Here is a 22238-nt window from a genome sequence, read left to right as displayed (position 1 = left end):
TGCAAGTATTTAAAGCCACTGTTAACTGTGGGTATGCAATAATATATTAAGTTTCCAGGTGTTTTCTATATTATGAAAATATTAGGGAGGAAATAATAAACAGACATTTTCTTTTTTCAGCTGCTTTTCTAACCCAAACTGTGTGTCTTGATGACACAACAGTAAAGTTTGAAATATGGGATACAGCTGGTCAAGAACGATACCATAGCCTAGCACCAATGTACTACAGAGGAGCACAAGCAGCCATAGTTGTATATGATATCACAAATGAGGTAAGTAGAAGTGCATACTATAATGACACTAGTTTGAATATACGTTTTGTATTCAGAATTTTTATTAGAGAAAAGATTTTTTAAAAATTTAAATCTTTTTTGATAGCCCAAGTATGGTATTTCTGCCAAAGCTTTTATGAGTTAGAAAAGCTGACTTAAAAAAAAAAAAATAAGATGAAAGTATTTTAAATAATACAATAGTCTTAAGAATTTCTTTCCAAGAGTTCACATTGGACACTCTTTAAAGCCTTGTCTCACAAAGACGCACCCTAACCATTTTTTGAGCCTGTGCCTCAAAATAGCTGTTTCTTTGTTTCCCAGGAGTCCTTTGCCAGAGCCAAAAATTGGGTTAAAGAACTTCAGAGGCAAGCCAGTCCTAACATTGTAATAGCTTTATCAGGAAACAAAGCTGACCTTGCAAATAAAAGAGCTGTTGATTTCCAGGTATGTTTAATTTAACTGTCACTTGGAGGCACATATTTATTGTTAAATTTTTCTTCTGTATCCACACTTGAACTGCAGTTATAATTTTAAGACCATGCAAATAATATAAAATAATAAATTTATTAAACAAATGTGATGTACTATGTATAATAAAATGCTTCTCATGATGAACCTAAATTTTTAAATATCTTTACGAGTTATATGCAAATTGATTCAGATTTTGTTGACCTAACCGATTACAAAATAATTGTTTACAAATAGTGCAGAAATAAGTAAAAGCTAATTGCCTCCTACCTTTCCTAACCTTTTTCTATTTACCTAATTTTATGTGTGTGTGTGTGTGTGTGTGCGCATATATCAACACACACATCCATATATACCTACACGTTTGTAGTACACATAAACGTATACGCGTATGATTATTCTTAAAATGGCCTTCAAAAATAAAGGCTAAAACAATCCAGTTTGTGTGTTATGTAATACAGCTAATTAGGAATGTTGCCTGCTGTAAAATAGAGTAAGTGCAATCATTTAAAACAAAGCAAATGTCTTTAGACATTTTAAAACTTCTCCTGTTCTCTTATTCTTCAGGTTCTTTACCAGAGAAGTTTAGTTGTAGCCACTTTGTGTGTGTGTGTGTGTGTATCAGTGATAGGAATTTTCTTTCTGATGTTGTGGCTATCGATAGAGCACATGGACTGAGAGCAAGGGAACTAATAGATTTTGCACCATTAGGTAGTAAGCTAAGCATGTTGCACATGTGGTTTCATTTAATTCTGGTGACAACCATGTGGGGTATAGGATCATCTATTACTACTCTTTCTAAGATAGTTACCTTCCCAGCATAAAGTGGTAGATAGAGCACTTGAATTATAGTCAAAAGTGGCCTTGTCACATAACAGTTCAAAGGAACCTCATTTTTTTCTTTGTCAAATGGGAAAGAGAATTGGTTGCTCTTCACAACAGCTGTGAGGATCAAAGGCAATAATACATGTAAACTGTAAATCATGACAAAAATGTAGTGATATAATTTTCAAAGGAATGATTCATTACATTCAAAATTAAATGTTCCTCGTAGAAGTCATTTAGAATTAAATTATGAGGGTGCCACTTAGTGGTTGAAGCCAGTGTTGGATATTTGGTTTCCCTTTGACGTCATTGCAAGTAACGAGCATAAGTAAAATTGCCATAGAGATCAAAGAGAGTTTTATATTTAGAATAGTATAAATTATCCCCCCTCTGGAACTCATCATTTGAAAACAGATTTAATGTGAAACCAGATCAATCAGGATGGGATAGTGCAAGAAGTTAAGGCAAAAAGAAAATTATAAACATATCTTACACAAACGTTTGTTTTACCTTTAGTAATAATTGTTGGTTATGGGTGATTAAGTTGAAGTAGTAATAAGAAAGCCTCTTTTTTTCTATAACAAAAATAAGGCAGGTATAGTATGTGCAAAGGATGTGTCTCTTTTTTTGTTCTATAAACAGGAAGCACAGTCCTATGCAGATGACAACAGTTTATTATTCATGGAGACATCAGCTAAAACATCAATGAATGTAAATGAAATATTCATGGCAATAGGTAAGATTAACTTTTTTTCAAACAATAAATACAGGCAAAACAAGTTGTACTGGGGCATATTTGGTTTGACTCTTCTTTTTAAAAAGTTTTTGGATTTTCCTTCTTTTTTTAAAATGATTCTACAACTATTTTAGATCCCATCCACCGAGCATTACTTAATAATATTTTTAAATTTGAAAGATTATTACCTATTAGGTTGTAATACTTGCAGTTTACTTTCTTCTAAGTGGGTTGAAACTTTGACTTTAAGCTGATAGTTCAAGCAGATTTTCTAAAGATCTCTCTGAGAAATTTGGATAAATGTGTGTTTTTCTATTAGATTATACTTTTTATACAAAAGGAAAGTAAACTCAGAGCAGTATTTTTCAGTGCAACATGTAGGTATAATATTTCTTTCTCACTGATCATTATTTTCATCTTCCTTTGCTCTGAACAGAATACTATTTATGTTTTTCAAACTCTTTTTAAATCATTGACAAATATAACATAGAAAAGTACATGATACATATATGTATACAGATGTATAAATTATTTTAATGCAGATAATTGTAATGGAGAAAGTTTCAAAGCATGAGGCACAGAAAGAGGGAAAACAAAACAGTATCCATCCTGTATATGACCTCAGTGGTCATCTGATAGTATGCAGCACTCTTACCTTTCCTTGAAGGTAATTTTAACTGATGATGGGTATTATTCCACAATTGTTGATTATAGGTAATGAAGTTGGAATACTAATAAGGAAGTTTTATCTATAACAAAAATAAAAGTATTTCTATTGACCCTAACCTCCTTCCACTTTTAAGGTATAGATTCTATGGGAGGGGTCTACTTACAAGTAGGTGGCTCTCAATTTTCTGCCTCCATACTATTCATATGTAAACACTGGTCTTGTCCCATACATCTTTTATTACACAGCAGTGATTATTAAGTGGGTGTTTACATTCCTATCCCCAAATAATAAATATCTTTTATATTGAAGTCATAGAAATTAACCAATTAAGAGCTGATTCAGAGGCTAAAGAATACTCAGGAAAAACTGCAAGTACTGTCGCAATATCTTTAACTAGGTGGGAGAATTTAATGGTGGCTCATTTAGGAGAAAACTTGCCTGTTTGTTACGTAAGGTATTTTCCTGAGAAACTCAGGCTTACAGTTAGTAGGGAAATACTAGTACACTTGTGAAGGATTGTGTGACAATATGCTCTTCTTATAAATGAGACAGATTACACCCAGAACCACATCCAGAAAGTTAATAGGAAACAAAGCAATAGGTCCCTCAAATCAGGCTGAACTTTAAAACTTTCTGATGGTATTAAGACTACCAAATGGGCTTATTTAATTTGTATTTTTTATTCAGATGTGCTAGTAAGGTCATTTTTCCATTCAGAAAGTAGCCTACATATTAAGGCTTTCAGTCATTTTTCTGAAATTAGAATGTTTCTTGAAAGAAATCCCAAGTGTAAATTGAATTGTGGCCTTTCCTTTTTTTTTTTTTTTTACCAGATTAACAACTTAAATAAATCATACTGTACTCATATTTTCACTTTTGATGACTTCCCAAAAGGAGTACACTTAGTTCGTGGGAGAGATTCTACAATAAATTTATTGTATGCTTTTAATTTTATAAGGTCTGAGTGGTTTTTTTCATTATACATCTTCATTAACTTGATTAGGATTTTTAGCTTCTCACAATCCTGATCAATTTAGGTACAAATTGATAAGCTACAGTTATCCATATACAAAACAGCACCAGCTTCACTTTGATCACAGTAAGATAGGAGACAGGAGACGGTGTTTTTTGAGATCTCGAAAATGTGATTTAGTTTATCTTCACATAGTAAAAATTAACCAATAGAAGCTAAAGTTCCGTTCCAGTTTATTTTCTTCAGCCTCCTGATTTCACTCATATCTAATTACAGAAAGCCCTGGAGAAGTATGCTAAAGGGAGAAATGATCACTCAATCCAAAACCTAACGTAGTACTCATTGCGATAAAGTTTACAATGCTAGCCTACTCTTTGTGCTTTGAGTCTTTGTGAATACAGCTGACTGGAAATTACCATTTCATTACGTTTACACTACCATCCCTCCAGCGAGTCCTAGAGAAGTAGCCCAACGTGATAACTTCTCTTCCCAAACATCAGTGCTCCCGAATCCATTGTCCTGCCCAGCATCCAGAATTCTAAAGATAATTAATGCTGATGTGGAACTTTACAACAAATAAAACGATAGAAGATCCAAACCACAGCTAAGCATTCAGATTTTGAAGTAGAGCGTGTTCAACTTTTATGTAAATGGAGCCAAGGCTAAGGTTAAGTTAGAGTCTGTCCCCAAGGTTGACAGAGCCCAGTGTGTCCGACCACCCGTACAATCTGGACTCAAAGATGTTTAATGTTTAATGAATCCAGCACATCAAGGACTTAAAGGATCCAGGCAAACTACATTAGCAGGTAAATTTTTTCATCAGTGGGAGCCGTGTTCCAAAAAACAGCAGTGGTTCTGCAGAGCTTAGCAGAGCTACAGCCATGGCTGCTGGTTGAGGGAGTTTGTTCAGATGTGGCAAGCAATGCTCATCTAACTCAAAATTGGGAATTAGTTTTTTGAGAGAGCCTCAGGAACAGTTGCACTTAAGTAGAGCTGCTGGTGAATCAGACTAGGGTTCTTAATCAGCCGTATAAGAGAGGGAAGTGGTAGATGTTTGAAGGGTAAAGTCTCTGCAAGCCAGGAGGAAAACAGGAGATGTGATCTGTCTTAATTACGGGTAATAATTAGGTTGCACAGAAGACAAATTCTCCTGGGGTGATGGTATTTGTTTATATTCCTACTTGTTCCAAAAAGTGTTTGTCTCAGCCCAGAAGACATTAATTCAAGCTGAGCTTCTTTATAAACATATTGGCTGGGCATCATCTTTATTAACTTAGATTTTCTTTAAATAATAGAAGTATTCATGTTTATTAAATAAACCACAACTTTTCTGGTATCAAGTGAATCTATATAAAGAATTAAATACAGCTCTAGTCAAGTTAAGTTTTAATTTTGTGTCTGCAACTGGTCCCACATTTTACCTTTCTTTCAATCCACGAAACTCCCTAAGGACTATGACCAATGTTTTGGTATTTAATAGATACTCAATAAACATTTGAAAAGAATGAACATATGGTTATGTGATACTTTGGAGTAACCTAACTGAAAATGAAGATTATAAGTAAACAGATGAAAGTAATTCCAATATGAATATTCTAATTGTGTTTATTTTAATAATTTATCTCTCAGCTAAAAAGTTGCCAAAGAATGAACCACAGAATCCAGGAGCAAATTCTGCCCGGGGAAGAGGAGTAGACCTTACTGAACCCACGCAGCCAACCAGGAGTCAGTGTTGTAGTAACTAAACCTCCAGTTTGAACTAGCTGGAATATTCTTCTGCTTCCTAAATGTTAACAATGAAATTGGAGCGTTTAACCAGCTCAGTATGACTTCCAAAAAAAAGAGACTTATGACAGAGTCAAGTTTCTAATACAGAATTATTTTAAGTGTTTTGAACTTAATTTTTAATAACATGCATGTGACCCTCTGACTAATGTTTCATCAGTAGAAGGGGGAAATGAGAGCTGTGTGTACACTTGCTTCCTTGGAAGGTTAGGGGGAATCATTTCTTATCACCAGGGATATAGACAAATGACTATCTGAACCCTCGGTTAGCCAGCCTGTTCTCTGAAAAAGATTTGGAACTTAATAAATTGAGCTTTTCAAAAACATTCTTTTTTTAGAAGCAGGTTCTAAAGATATTTATGCTTAGCTGCAGTATTCAGGCAACCAGTAATTTCTCTTAGTATCCATATTTAAAGTGTACATTCCACATTTTAGCAAATTACCCACAAGAAAAAGTAATCCCACATCTTCATGTGGAAAAAAAATGAACATTAATGTCATCTAAATTGTACCAGTCCCCATTTTTTAAATGGGGTAAAAAAAAATATGTAACTGCATCTTGTTTTAGGAATATGAAAACAGATGAACATATCTTAATGGTAGTGTTCCCTTCAAATATGTGAGCTCTTCAACAAAAGTGAAACAAACCAGGTGTCTGTGATTTCTGTGTAATCACTGCTGGCCATTACATAGGTTTTGTTGTTTGGGGCAGGGAGGGGGCTTTTGTTCCCTTGGACATAAAATAGTCAATGCACTAACAATTATGTACATTCAAACTTGATTATTTTAGATTCGATCTTCAGCTGTACTGTAAATAGGGTACTGCATTGTAGTCTCCATATGTTTATTACTTTTCTGTAATATTTAAGAGTTGCTTAAAAGTATACAAAATGTACAGTTACTAAAACAGCTAATTTTTTCCTCCTCACTCCCTTTGAAAGGAAGGAGCTTCAGTTCCTACATGACTAGAACCATAATAAACAATGTACCAGTAATTTGTAACATAAGTATTTCGATATGTTAGTAACAACCTTGCAGGCTTGTTTTCCAAAGTTCATTTTATTTCAATCAGTTCAGTATATTGCACTAATTGTTTTAGGTATTTTCATTCTATGAAATCTACCATGTGTCAGAGATGATTTAATCTATTTAAGTGTTGAACTGCTAGCAGAACTTGTAAATTTACAGTAATTCAGAATTAGTAAGGAAAACAGTTCACCAGTGTTTAGTTTTATAATGAGGTGCTCAGGTTGGAATAAAGTGGTATAAAAAGCAAGTACTGGTTTTTCTTTTTTTTTTGGCATGGAACAGTGAACATATATAAATGGTATTCTATAACCCAAATCTGCTTTTGTATTTTTCTTTCCTACCCTCTTAGAAATGAATTGCGTGGTATGATGTACTATCCTAATATCTGGTTCGTTGAAGAATTATCTATATTTTTGTATTCTGGATAATCAGAACTTTATCTTTTATATCAGAAACTGATACTCACTTCCGTTGAGAAGTATTACCATAACTGTAATGTTGTCTCTGGAGCCAGCCATTAAAGCAGCATTTACAAGTTCATGGCTGATATATTCAGCTGCACCTTCATAGAAACTCTTAGTGCATATCTTTTCTTTTTCACTTGACTCTTTCGGCACACCATCTACATTGGTTGGTCTGTCAGCTTCTTTCTCACTGTTAGGATCACGATTAGTCATTTCTGGTAGAAATGTTTGTGCATTTTTGGAATCACAAGTGAAATATTTAGAATATTTTGAATCAGACAAATTGTCTTTTGAATTTGCACTTGACACACATTCTGTAGATGCAGATTTATACTGAAACAGGACATGGATATTACTTTCTGATTTAGTAATGCTTGTTTCACTGATTGGGAAAAAGAGAGGCCTTTTGGGTGATGAAGATTTGTTTAGAATGATAGAACAGTATATTTCTTTATACACTTGAAACATTGTCATTGCAAGTGAAGTGACTTCCTTTTTATCCAGAACTTCCCAGAGTCCATTAGTAGCTAAGATAAGGAATTGACATAAGTCATCTATAGGAACAGAAATAGTTTCAGGTGCTGGAATAAGGAATTTTTTCAGTTTGGGATTTCCATGAAATCCAAGTCCTCTTGTGGTTTTTATTTGCCGTTCTAGGAGGCCGAATGGTTCATTTGAACTAATTATTGCTCCATTCTGAAGTACTCTTCTTTTTTCATTTATGTTTTGCGTAGTGTGTTCTTTGGTTAGGCAAAAGCTTTTTCCATTTCTGCATAACACTGCTTGCACATTACCTAAAAGATTATTAGGAAAAAAATGATCCCAGAGATTTAATAACCAATTGTATCAAAATATGCTGTTAACTTTATTAATTCTGTGTTTCAATGCATAACAGATTATTTAAAAATATTTTTAAATATTTATAATTATTGGTATCATTGGATGATTTACAATGATTCAGATTTCAAACTGGGAGTCCAGTTTATCCCTTTTTTTAAAGCAATTTAATGTTTAAAATGCTACATTTAGTATTAAAATAACTAAAATCACAGATAATGAAAAATAATCAAATTTTTTATGAACTAGCTTCCAAATAATTTATTTTGTAAAGCCAAGAGTTGAATTTTTTTTAGTAACCAACATATTCCATAGAACAGATATATTTAGATGTTTAAATACATGCCTTTTCATTTAAAAACACAAATTGATTTTTTTAAGTGGATTTTAATAATTTTGTAACTGGTAAAAGTTAAAACAAGAACATAGAGGTATATGTGATGAAAAAAATTAGAATGCCACTTATGTCAGTATTATTAGATCCCTGATATGTGTGGCTAAAAGGAAATTCAGTCATTTAGCCCTGTGAAGAAAAATATGTATATTAATGTATTAAATTTATAATGGCCAACATGAGAGTAAACCCTTTGATTGAAAATTGAAATCTTGAAAGTGGGTTTGTTCATGGTTCACAACCTGTTATATCTGCTTCATTGAAATCTTAAGAAAATCTAAACATAATGCTCTGAATAAATTGGAAGGGTGGTTGTATTACCAATACTTTTTTTGGTTTATAAAAAGATTCATTTGTTAGGAAAATTGCTTTTCCCCAGTTTTTTTAGGAACATAGTTGTATAGTCAAGCATAGGCAGTAGTGTTTCTTGATACGGAATCATAAGAGTATCTAAATTATTCTGAGATGAGGTTAGTGTCTGAATATTATATTTTTGAGAATGAAAATTCCCAGAATAATGAAAATATACATTATAATATTCTGGTTTCAAACATGGTGTTGTACCTAGAATCAGAATTTTGTTGCTGTGACGGGGTTCAATTCTAATCCCGTAATTTTTTAGGTAAAGGAATTTAGGGTTCAGGAAGTTGAAGTCTGCACAACTCGTATGATTGGACTGAAAGAGCAAAAGTGAGTGAAGTATTAGTGTCCAGTATAGATTGAACCTATTGGTTCATCGCATAATGGGAACTGTTCAAATATCCGAGCCATTGGATGGGACCAAAAGATGATGTATGTGGAAAATGGTTTGGAAACCTAAGAACCGTGTAAATTACAGTCCTAAAAACTACAGATCTCTTATTTCTTTGTAGTTTGGTTATTGATATTTTGTATTTATGCTGGTCATTCTACTACGCTCTGCAGAGGGTAAAGCAGTAATTCTTGACTTTTGCTAGTTGTAATTTACTGTATCAGCAAAGCAGCATGGAATGGTATTGAACATGCCAACTGGGTAAACTGATTTTTATAAGGAGGACACATGATAAATTTAAACTTCCTCATGTGTGTACATACACATAAATAGGGCAACCATAGCTCTGAAAACGGGGGACGAAATGTGGCTCAGGATAGTCAAATCCACTGACTTCCTCAATGTTGACTTGTATATGTTAAGCCGAAGCCCTTCAGCAAAACGAAGCAGCCATTGTTTCTCTACTCTGATTTGAAAAGAATTTAATACAATTATTTAGTTAACAATACAAGGGTGGTAAACTGGTATTTTGATTTTTGTTGCCTCTTTAGAGAGCTTGGTAAACATAGCCTTATGCGCTGTTTGCCTTTTTAGTTTTTTAATTGCTGTGCTGGAGAGTAGGAAATGCCATTTTGGTTGATTTTGCTCTTGTAATACTATTTTCTAGAAGAAGGGACATTAAAACCTGGTTGCAGTTTTTGCCCTACCATTGACATGCTGTCTGACTCTAGGTGAGTTACTTAATTTCTTTTGACAATTATTCATCCTAATAAAGAGGGAGATAGTGCCTTCTGAATAACTTATCCTTACCTGTGTAACTAATGCATGAAGGAAAGAGAAACTGAAAGAGGGGAGGTAGCTGGTATTTCTCAACTATTCGATCATAGCCCAGAGTAGACGGATAGGTAAGATTCGGGCTTCGGAAGAATATTAATGGAACAGATAAGAAAAATTGGATGTGCAGAGTAATTAGTTTTATTTCCTGGACCTAAGGTTGCATATGCTGTCAGGTGCAAATAGGGTTGTTGAAAGTAGTTGACTGTTAAGCTGAAAGAATAATGAAAAACCAGCCCAAGGAAGATGGAAAATTGAAGGAAGATTTTAGGGACATTAATCACACAGGAATTAAAAACTGCTTTGAGATGTTACTTAGGCTTTTTTAGGATGACATGTATAGTCAGGCAAAGTGTTCCATAAGCAGAGGGTACTGATATAACTGCCTCCTGCACTTGCTGGATTATTTCCAACTTGTGAAAAGGAAGATATACCTGTAAACTTCAGAGTGACCTTAGAATTCCCTACTGCAAATTCTAGATCTGAATGGGCAAAGTCAAGATTTTTTTCAGATAAAGCCAGCAAGGCTGCTTACTGTTGAAGATAACAGGAAAATTTTAAGAAAGAGCTAGAGGAAAGGGGAAGAAGAGTTTTACATGATGGTAAGAAAAGGAAACATACCTGAGATGCATGAGTGCCATACGATAAAAAGATGGTATATTTAGAAGAAGCAGCACGGGGCAGTGGAGAGACTTGACACACTTGACCTTCCATACCAATTTGTGTTTTTGTCAAAATTCTGAGGATTTAAGAAGATAAGTAGATACTTGATAAAGATTAGTTTTCTTTGTGTTCCATGGAGGGGGGAGCAGGTGAAAAGAGGCTATCTATCCAAAAGAGGTTGAAAGGAAGCTATGTTTCATTTCAGACCGGTATGTAAAAAATTGTAAGAAAATCCTTATGAAGTAGGATTATAGGCTTAAGGAAGTAGGGAGCAGTAAATTGAAACTTGGGAAATGAAGACATAGTTGTTGGGTAAAGAAAAAGCAATTGAAAAGGAGTATATAAACTAAGGAAATTTAAACATGCGAGAAGTATACCTAAAATAGAAATGCATGTATAATAAATGATGTTAGGGAAACAACCTATATCTAGTTTATCTTCAAGAGTCTCATTTTGGCAAAAACTGAATTTTGTATGCATGGATGTCAGGTTTATGACTCTTCCTACTGAAGGCATGAGATCTGTACTGCTGTGGAGCAAGTTTTCAATGGGTGTTCAAAAGATGGGTTTGTTCATTTTGTAAGATGTATGCATGAAACACGTTCCCCATTGTACAAGGTGTGATCACAAAACACAGTGAATGTTTACATTTTAAAAAATGTATTACAGAAAAGACATTGCCATTAATCCCCCTCAGAATGCTCCCTCTTGTTTCAAACACAGTCCCATCTTGACACTTTCTGAAGCAGTTCTGGAACTCCTCTTTCTTGAGTGTCTTTAGTTGCGCTGTCGTGGCAGCCTCAATGTCCTGAATCGATTCAAAACGTTTTCCTTTCATGGTCATTTTGACTTTGGGGAAGAGCCAGAGGTCGCATGGTGCCAGGTCCCGTGAATAGGTGGATGAGGACACACCGTAATGTTTTTATTTGACAGAAGTTGCAGTACCAGAAGCAATGTGTGATGTGGAGCATTGTCATGATAGAGGATGAAATAAAGACACTCACAAAAGAGGACTTCCAGAGCTGCTTCAGAAAATGGCAAGAAGGATGGGATGAGTGTGTTCGAAGAGAGAGGGAGTATTTTGAGGGGGATTAATGGCAATGTGTCTTTTCCTGTAACAATTTTTTAAAAAACATGTACCGTATTTTTTTATCACACCTCATACATCTGAAGCCTAACAATGCTTTACACATCAGTCTTGACTTTTTGTCAAATATTGAATGTGTTCTCAGAATCAGGTTTGTATATGAGTCCACCACCAACATCCCCCCCAAAAAGGGGGCGGGGGGAGGTAAGATATGTAAAAGGTCAGTGTTATTTAAGAATGTAGTTTCTTTCCTGCATAAAATAAGGTGATTCTAGAGCTGAATTAGGTTTTAAGGGAAAGGAATGTTTCTGGAAATAATGTTAAAAAGCAACTTACTAAACCACTATGAGTGAGCAGAAACATTTACATCTATAAAAACAAATCTTGACAGGAAAAATCACAAAAATGAAATGAGATCTGCAAATACAGCATCAGTTGTGAGTGAAGGTGAAGGCTCCATAAGAATGAAGATACACCCTAATAACAGAGGACAGCTGGTGGTGTTCACTTGAAGTAATGGGACTTGGAGTCAAGGACATGAGTCCTGGCTCATCACTCATTAGATAGTGATATAATCTTCTATGTTACTTTTTGGTGCTCCTCAGTCTTCTCATTTACTAAAACGTGATTATCCCTACCTTGACGTTTGTGAGAAGGAGATAAAGGAGTCGCTTGGTAACTTGGAGAAGAAGAGAAGGAAGGGGGTTTGAGGTAGACAACAATTTAGGAACTGAATAACAGAAAAGCAGTGGGTGAAGCCATGCTTGGTCTTTGGATCTTCGTCTTTGGAGTGAGCTCATGGGACAGAAAACTGAGACACTAAGAAACAAAAGTTCCTGGGGCCTGTTACAAGGAATTATTAAGAACAAATACACAATCTGGATAGAAAGATACTGGAATAGCAGATACACTAAAACACTCAAATATTACAAAGGAGCCTTAATGTGGCAGTCTGGGTCTTGGATTGACTACCACTGCGAACCAGAAAATACCCTGAAGTTATATACATACATAATTTTTAAGTCACACACTTTAAAGTCTTGTGCATTGATGAGCTATAAGAAAGGAAAGAATTCTCAGGTCGTAAAAGTAATGGCTGAATCCCAGAGTTTGCCAAGAGCAAAAGCAAGCTTTTACCTGAAAGTATTTATTGAGCTGAATAAATGAGCTTTTAATTTTCACAGGGTTTATGGAAGGAGACAAAACCTGGGGCTTATCCAGGGTGGGGAAGACTAATGAGTCTCCCCAACAGAGCTAGAATCCCTAAGGACCGGGCCCTCAGTGAAAACAATGAACCAAAAATAAACATGCCCCTCACCACCACCCAGACTGCCAGAAAAAAAGACTATTTCAAACTGATACTGAGGAATGGAGAAAACAAAGGAAATTACAAACAATTTGGAATCACCCACCTTCATGTAAAGCCTACCTTATTACGCTTTGCTTTATTTTGCTTCACAGATGTTGCCTTTTTTACAAATTGAAGGTAAGACCCTCTACCAGCAAAAAGATTATGATTCACTTTATTGTGATACTTGCTTTATTGTGGTGGTTTGGAATCAAACCCATAATATTTCTAAAGTAGAGCTATATTTGTAGTCTGGAAAACCTCAAATGGATCCTTTAATTCTGATTGATGGTTTTAATAAGCAAACATCAGGCAGCAGTAAATACATACATACTCTGGATGACACAGGCCTCAATTTCCCAAAATACTAAGTTCCAGGAAATTTCTGGAACTTACGGGTAAATTAAGTGACTGAATTTATCCTTTCCTCTGTGTTGAGGTAGCGGATCTGAGCTTCTGGGGAGACCAAGGCAATTAGAGTTCTAGGCTAGAATACCAGAGAGGAGAACTACAGAGAGAATCCCAGCGATCTGCAGAGAAGCCTCCCCAAGTGTTCAGCAGAGTACTGATGAATGTGCATGTGAGGAAACGCCAACACGGGAAAGAACTGTTTGAAAAGGATTAGAGAGAACACTGCCCAGGGCTCACTTAGGGCCGGGAACAATGTGCCCACCAGTCACACTGGAAAAACATAGTCCATGGGTCCTTGGGTAGTGTACTTAGGCAGTGCCTCAGTAGTGGAAAAGAATCAGCCCAAGTTCGGCATTGCTCTGGACCTGCCTGATAAATCATAAAAGCTATATCTAAAAGGATCGAACTAGTTCTAAGTAACTTCATCCCAAAACAAAGCTCAAGAAGATATACTTCCCCCCGCAAAAAAAAAGTCCACATGCTAACTCCTATCGCCTGTGCATATGATCTTATTTTGAAAAAGGGTCTTTGCATGTGTAACAGAGTCTTGAGATGAAATCATCCTGGATTATCCAAGTTGGTCCTGAATCCACAGAGCAGTATCCTTGTAAGAGTCAGAGAAGAGACATGGAAAAGAGTAGAAAGCCATGTGGTGATGGAGGTTGAGATGAGAGTTTGCAGCTGCAGGCCAAGGAGTGCCTGGAGCCACTAGAAGCTGCAAGAGGCAAGTGTTTTCTCTTAGATGTTTCAGAGGAAGCATGGCCTTGCCAACACCTTGATTTCAGGCTGCTGGCCTCCAGAACTGGGAGAGAATGGATTTTTGATATTAAGCTGCCAAGTTTGTGATAATTTGTGATGGCAGCCATAGGAAACTAGAATACCAGGCATACAAACAGGCCGGAAAATACTACCCACAATAATATGAAATGGCAATCAATGGAAACTGACACTGATGTTGGAATTATGCAAGAACAGTAAAAGCTATAACTGCATTCCTTCTGTTTAAAAAGTTAGGTACAGGGTGGCCGGTTAGCTCAGTTAGAGCGTGGTTCTGGTATCACCAAGGTTGCCAGTTCGATCCCTGCATGGGCCACTGTGAGCTGTGCCCTCCTTAAAAAAACATAAATGAAATAATTTAATTAAAAGTTAGGTACAGACATGGAAGATAATTTAAATCAAACTTCTGATAACAAGAAATGTTAGAAGGGAAAAATACAATGAATGTGATTAATGGAGGATTAGACATCGCAGAAGAAAAGATTAGTGATTTTGAAGACATGAATAGAAACTCTAAAACAGCATAGAAAACATTTTTTAAAAATAAAAAGAGCATTGTGGAGTTTGGGAACCATTTCATTTGGCCTACAGTACATAATTGAAATGCCTTAAGGAGAGGAGGACACTGAAGGGGGAAAAATTGAGATATATCACAATCAGTTTTGCTTAAAACCAATGAAAAAAACCTTTGAACTAGGCTGGGGGGTGGGGAGGTAGGGGGAGACTGTATTATAGACATGGAAACAGATAATAGACGACAGATTTCTCATCATAAACAATCCAAGTCAGAGGACAGTGGAGCAATATTTTTAACACATTGAAAATTGTAAACCTAGAATTCTATTCCAAATGAACATACCTTTCAAAAACAAAAGTGTAAATAGAGTCTAAGAATTCATCACCAGAAGACATATGTTACAAATCAAGAAGTAAAATAATACCAAATATAGATCTACAAAAAAGGAATAAGGAGCACCAGGAATGATAACTGCATGGGTAAATATATAAATTTTTCTTACTGAACACTACTTAAAATAATTGAATGCTTAAGCAAACAAAAATTATACATTATATATTATATGTTATATATTTTATCTTGTTCAGTGACAATACTCTTCAGATTGGTCGCAGAGTCTACACAATCTCTACCAAAATACCAGCTAGATTTTTTTGAGAAATTGACAAGTTGATCTTTAAATGGAAAAGCAAGAGATCCGGAATAAGCAAAACAATCTTGAAAAAGAAAACAAAGAGACTCACACTTTACAATTTAAAACCGACTACAAAGCTCTAACGACAGTATGGTATTGGCATAAGGATAGGCATATAGATCAATGGAACAGAATTAAGACTTCAGCTATAAACCTTTACACTGGTTAATTGATTTTCAACAAGATTGATAGTACCATTCAATGGGAGAAGAATAATCATTTCAGCAGTTAGTGCTAGGACAAATATATCCATGTACACACAAAAAAATGAAGTTGGACCCCTACTCCATGACATATATGAAATGAATTCAAACTGAATCATAGAGCTGTGTGTAAGGGATAAAACTATAAATGTCTTAGAAGAAAACACTGGTCTAAATATTTGTGACCTTGGGTTAGAAAATGGTCTCTTAGATTTGACACCAAAAGTACAAGCAGCAACCACAACAAAATTGACAAATTGGATTTCATCAAAATTAAAATCTTTTTACTTCAAAGAACATCAAATCATGAAAGAGTAAAAACAACCCATGGAACTGAAGAAAATATTATCTAATCATATATCTGATAAAGGACTTGTATTCAGAATATAAAAAGAACCTTTACAACTCAACAATAGACAACCCAATTACAAAATGGACAAAAGATTTTGGTGGACATGTCTCAAAGGGAGATACTCAAGTGACTAATAAGCCCATGAAGGGATATTTGACACCAAATCGAAATTGCACTGAGATACCACTTTATACCCACTAAGATGGCTAGAATAAAAAAGATAGTCTTGGGAGAATTTGGAAAAATTAGAACCATCATACGTTACTGGTAGGATAGTGAAATGATGCAGTCACTTTGGAAAATAGTGCGGCAAATCATCAAATGGTTAAACATAGAGTTATCTTATGACCCGGCAAATCCACTCCTGGGTGTATACCCAAGAGAAGTGAAAATAATATTGACACAAAAACTTGTACAAAATGTTTATGAACAGTAGTATTCATAATAGCCAAAAAAGGGACATAACTCAATGTCTGTCAAATAATAAATAAGCAAAATGTGGTATGTCTGTACTATGGAATATTATTCAGCAATGAAAAAGAAGTGCTGATGCACGTTACAATGTGGATTGACCTTCCAAGTATTATGCTAAGTGAAAGAAGCCAGTCACAAAAGAACCCATATTATGTGATTCCATGTATCTGAACTGGCCACAGGAGGAAATGTATAGGTACAGAATGTAGATTAGTGGTTGCTCAGACCTGGAGCAATGAGAGGATGAGGAGCTGATTGCTAAAGAGTACTGGGTTTCTTTTTGAGATGACAAAAATGTTCTAAAATTGACTGGTGATTGTTGCACTTATCTGTGAATATACTAAAAACCATTGAACTGTACACTTGACATGGGTGAATTGTGTGCTTTGTGAATTATATCTCAATAAAGCTATTAAAAATAAAAGCACTGGGGAAAATGATTACAGGGATCAAATTAGAATCCCTTATGTTTATAAGGAATGTGTGTTTAATTAGAAATGTAAAAGCTATGGTTTATTTGATGTTAGGGAAAAAGTGTAATTATGTATTCTGTATAAATAAATACATTTGTTAGTGTTTTAATCCTATGAGGAATCACTGAAGTAAATTAAGAACATCAAGAAAAATTAAGAACCACAACAAAATGCAATATAAGTGAGAAGTGCTAAGAACAAGAAAATCAAGAATGTCAGTTTGGAAGTCTCTTTTTCCACATGCACAAAATCAGCATTTTTTCAATGGCTTCATCATTGCCCTCATGTTTCATTATAAAGTGAGATTTGTTTTGTGTTTTTGATTCCAGAGTTGTGATGACACAAATTTAAAACAAAAAAAAAAATGAATTCCCTTGTTATAACTATAGGTCTTTTTTTTTTTTAATATAGAATATGCTCTTGATAAATTTGTGTGAACATTTATTTTTCGATAGCCCATTTTAATTGTTTTCTTTTAGGACCACTTTTGTAGTGTAAATCATGACCTCACTTTCACAAGTTGGATTTTTTCCCCCGATATTTTTGTTGCTATTAAGACTAAGGATGCCTAAATAAAACGGTTTAACACAATTACGTAAGCCTGGAAATTAGCCAACAAGTGTTTGACCTGGAGAGAAGAACCAACCAAACAGCAGTGAACCTGGAAATAGTGAATCATAGAAAACTAGACATCTAATGATCTTATCTACTTATTGACAATCTCATAATATCTTCTTTAATTTTGCAAGAACCCTGATATCTAATGATATTTTCAAATAGCGGACCCAAGTCCAAGAATATGGGTTAATTCCCAGATTAGGCTGAATGGTGAAAACTGTCCAGTCAACTAGACCTACAAAGAAGTGCTTTGGAACCTCAGGGTAGAGTCTGAGAAATGACCAAGACTTCGAGGAAATTGGCATTACACTTTTTTCTTGGTATTGCTTAACCTGGAGTTCTTATTTGGGGCTCCAAACCAGAGCTAGATCAGAAACAGGCTGACTTCCATGGACCTTGACATTGTAATGATCTTTGTGATTATCTGGTTCTTATTCTGAGCCATCTCTGCAACTAAGCCCCACTCCCTGAGGTGTACTGTTCAGTGTACATACCAGTATTTGCAACATGTAAGACTCCAGAAATGAACTGTGGCATCTTCTGCGAAGGGAACCTCTCCGCCCAGCCACCAAGCTCAATGAGTCTTCTCCCTTTGGCAAAGGGACTTTTAATCTTGCCTTCCAATATACAAGTAACCGCAGAACAGCCACTCCATCGAACCCTGGATACTTCATTCCTTCCAAGACGTAGAAGCCTATCCATTCTCCAAAATGCTTTTGCAAAGGCGTTGTGTATGTTCTCGTGCTCACACTGCAAGTCTTTTGTTCTTTTCTTTCGAGAGAAGAGGTTTTCTACAGCTCTGTATTCTTCCCGAAACACTGTATGAAAGGAATTGATTAGTTTTTTCTCATCAGGGGTCATGTGGTAGGAACAATCAAATCTGGAAAGCTGATGGAGAAGTAAAACAGGTAGTTCCACTGATGTCAAGTTTGCCGCTGAAGCACCATGATGCCCATCAAACAAACCAAAGAAACACACGTTGGGTTTATTGCCAAAATTGTTCACTACAGTGAATTTATCATTCATGGCCACTCTCCATGTAGAATTCCTGTCTTCACAAATGGCTACTCCTTTAATTAATAGATGGCAGATTGTTTGAGAATATACGGAACTGCTGTTAATGTTATCAGTAATCTTATAGTATGCTGGTATTTGTTTCTTCCAAAGTAGCTCAAAAGCATTATTAAGGCTTCGTAGGACTTTTTCAGTGAATGTGAAAGATGACAATAGTTTAGTAATCATAAACTGTCTCTGAGCAGCAATCATGGAAGGCCTTGGTTTTTTTTCACCCATCCATTGAAAACCCAGTGTGGCCAGAGCTACGTGTTGCTTTTTATGGAGGAAAATGCCAGGCAGGTCAATTTCATGCTGGCATATGGAACAAGGAAATGTGATAACTTGACCACAGCTCTGCTGGTGATAGTCTTCATGACCTCTTAGTGGTCTCTCCTCCTCCTTCCTTCTAAAATGCTTTCTTTTACGTGGAAGAGGAATTTCCCCATCTGACCCAATTGTCGGTCTTTTCTCATTCCATTCCTTTGATTTCCAAAATGCTCTGCAAACAGGATGAAAGATATTTACATGCCAGGAATGATGCATGAAAAATCTCTTCAAGCGGGCCCTTAATTTTGCAATTTGCTTTGGATCCTCAGGATTTTATGTAGGCCTAAGATTTGAATATTCTGATGCATCGTTCTGTGATCCCCCCCCCCAAAAAAAAACAACATATGGTAAGTACTGAATAAATTGGTGATTGACCTGTGTATGCCTGGATGAAGTTATGCAAAATCACAAAATCAGTTCAATGTCTAAAGAACAAATACTCAGAGAAATCAGTACAGTGTTTTATTTCAGGCATGTGGAGGTACCTACTTGAGGCCTAGAAATTTGATTTCAAATAGCATAATTATTATTATTTTTTTTTAAGATTTTATTGGGGAAGGGGAACAGGACTTTATTGGGGAACAGTGTGTACTCCCAGGCCTTTTTTTTCCCCAAGTCAAGTTATTGTCCTTTCAATCTTAGTTGTGGAGGGTGCCGTTCAGCTTCAAGTTGTTGTCCTTTCAGTCTTAGTTGTGGAGGGCGCAGCTCAGCTCCAGGTCCAGTTGCCATTTTCTAGTTGCAGGGGGCGCAGCCCACCATCCCTTGTGGGACTCGAGGAGTTGAACTGGCAACCTTGTGGTTGAGAGCCCGCTGGCCCATGTGGGAATCGAACCGGCAGCCTTCAGAGTTAGGAGCATGGAGCTCTAACTGCGTGAGCCACCGGGCCAGCCCAGCATAATTATTTTTTTGTACTCCATGTTGTCTTGTTTGAAATACTGTTGTCCTAAATAAAGGGCTTGCAAGAAAATGATTGGGAGATGCCAAAACCAAGCAGAATTAATGAAAAGAATTGATAGTAAGAACAATATTTTAGGACTACAATGGGCAAGAGGTATGGGCTGAGGAAAGGGAAGAAAAGATGGGGAGCTAGGTAATAAATTTCTGGAGTACTGGCACTCTTTCTTATATTCTTTCCTCCCAGCAGCATCTAGAACAGTACTCAGCCCATGGGGACATTTTTATTCATTTTACGCACAATTCCTAGGTCATGGGATCTTTGCTTTGATTATAAAATATTTTTAAACCTGAACAATGAAAGTTAGTAGCTGTACGTGCTAATGAAATGTGACATTTTTAAAACGAGTTAACTTCAACTTAACTCATACATAAATTGTATTTGATATAGGTATATTTAATGTATTAGATGTAATGCGGGATGGGGCCTGGAGCCCATCGGGACTTAAAACATCCCAGGCAGAATAACAGGTATTCAGTAGATATGTTGATGGTTGTTGAGATAAGAAATAAGTCCATTTAATAATAATGATAAAATAATAATATATGTTTTAGCATAAAATCAATGCATCATCAATTTTTAAGTTCAATGCAGAAGGATACAAAGTAGAAATGAATAGTCTCCTTGTCTCTCCACCCCACTCCCAACTCCCAGTCCAATAGTAATTAAGAGCTTGTTTTCTATCTTTCTAAATATATATACATATATATATATACGTGTATATATAATAGCTATTAATATATTAATATAACATGTTATAATATATTAATATATAACAAAATAATATTACTAATATATATTGATATATAATAATATAATAATGTAGATTATATTAATATATTAATTACATAAATATGGATATATGTAATATAATATGTATACAGTCTTTCTGAAATATAAGTGGGGTCATCTCTTGCATACCATCCTAGAATGTGCCATTTTCACTCAATACTATACCAAAGCCTAGTATTGAAAGTCCAAATGTTGAAAGTTTGACAGACAATATACAGTGAACACCATAGACTTTGGATGTTTTTTTAAAAACCGTCTTCACTTACTAACAATATGGTCTTAGTCAAGATAACTCAGTTTCTCTGAGCATCTGCTTTCCTATCTGTAAAGCGAACAGGGTTGTTCTTAGCATCAAATGAAACACATGGTGAAACAATTGGCAATAGGGGACACTTAAAGAATGCCTGCTCCCGCTACCCTAAGTGCCAAGGCAAGGACACTATGACCTGTACCAAATGAAAACATACACATAAAGACATGAAATGGTAATGCTTAAAGAGAAATATGTTCTATCTAAAACAAATTTAAGAAAATATCAGTAAATCAATGGGAGAGGATTTGTTTTTTAATCTGAGTGTTTCAGAATTATGTAATACACATCTATGAATATGTTGTAGTAAATTGCATGCATCATTGCTTGGTTACAGTGATGTTACACAGTTTAACCAATAATAATAAACTGGACAAATAAAACAGCACAATTTTGAGAAGTGTATTTAAATTTAAAATGAATGCGTAAATAATGTAATGGCTATAGAAAATAGGCAGACGTCTTTAAGATTCTTGGCAGTAGAATTTTCACCCTATAAACCAGGTGAAAATCTTATTTCTGGGAAGGAAAGACTTCTATGATGAATGAGAAATAAAATGTTGCACTTTGTGGTTGGCAGAAGGGCTTTTGCCACTTTCATATATGGTTTACACATGGCAATATAATTAAAAATCAAAGAAACGAGCAAAGCTCTGACAAGTTGGAAGTGTTTTGCTGCTTTCTTTCTTTGTAAAATGTTTAATTCCCTGAAGTGCACGACTGTATTGGCTACAGCTACTAATCCCTGCAGAAGAATTTTATTTACAAATTTCCATTTTATAAATGCTTCTAGAACTTTTAGCCTATTAGTGAGGCTTCTTGGTTTTTGCCTCATCAACAAACTTTCATTTCTTCTTTTAATGGAAAAATTTCAAATTACACAAAAATAGAGAGACGAGTCTATTGAGCCCCCATATACCTACCCATCACCAGCTTCAACCATTACCAACATTTTTTCACTCTTATTTCATCTGTGTCCTCAGTCACTTTATTTTATTCTGTTTCTTTTTTAGTGGAGAATTTTAAAGCAAATCCTAAAATTATATCAATTTCACTCATAAATACTTCAGTTTCTTCAACAAAGTTGATCAGCATCCATTCACTTCAGCAGTACCTACAACAGGCCAGTTACTGTGCTTGGTG

General features: G+C 35.3%; 2 protein-coding genes across 3 annotated transcripts in view; one reads left to right on the top strand and one right to left on the bottom strand.

The window, feature by feature from the left end:
* RAB5A (RAB5A, member RAS oncogene family) overlaps nt 1-7005 on the top strand; it is a 29318-nt gene extending 22313 nt beyond the window's left edge. For both annotated transcript variants that reach the window (XM_019726021.2, XM_019726022.2), the window contains 4 exons: nt 121-272; nt 594-716; nt 2208-2301; nt 5574-7005. In XM_019726021.2, the coding sequence (XP_019581580.1) occupies nt 121-272; nt 594-716; nt 2208-2301; nt 5574-5689 (485 nt within the window). In that variant the 3' untranslated portion in view covers nt 5690-7005. The remainder of the gene's footprint in view (nt 1-120; nt 273-593; nt 717-2207; nt 2302-5573) is intronic.
* A 196-nt stretch (nt 7006-7201) lies between these two features.
* On the bottom strand, nt 7202-22038 carry PP2D1 (protein phosphatase 2C like domain containing 1). The gene is made up of 3 exons (XM_019726023.2): nt 22019-22038; nt 18150-19210; nt 7202-8016 (listed from the first exon to the last, which is right to left on the bottom strand). Exons 1-3 carry the CDS (start codon nt 22036-22038, stop codon nt 7202-7204), a joined length of 1896 nt encoding a protein of 631 aa, XP_019581582.2.
* Nucleotides 22039-22238: the final 200 nt, after the last annotated feature.

The sequence above is a fragment of the Rhinolophus sinicus genome, linkage group LG10, assembly GCF_036562045.2.
Source record: "Rhinolophus sinicus isolate RSC01 linkage group LG10, ASM3656204v1, whole genome shotgun sequence".
Classification (NCBI taxonomy): domain Eukaryota; kingdom Metazoa; phylum Chordata; class Mammalia; order Chiroptera; family Rhinolophidae; genus Rhinolophus; species Rhinolophus sinicus.
This window is presented reverse-complemented; position numbering and strand designations above follow the sequence as displayed.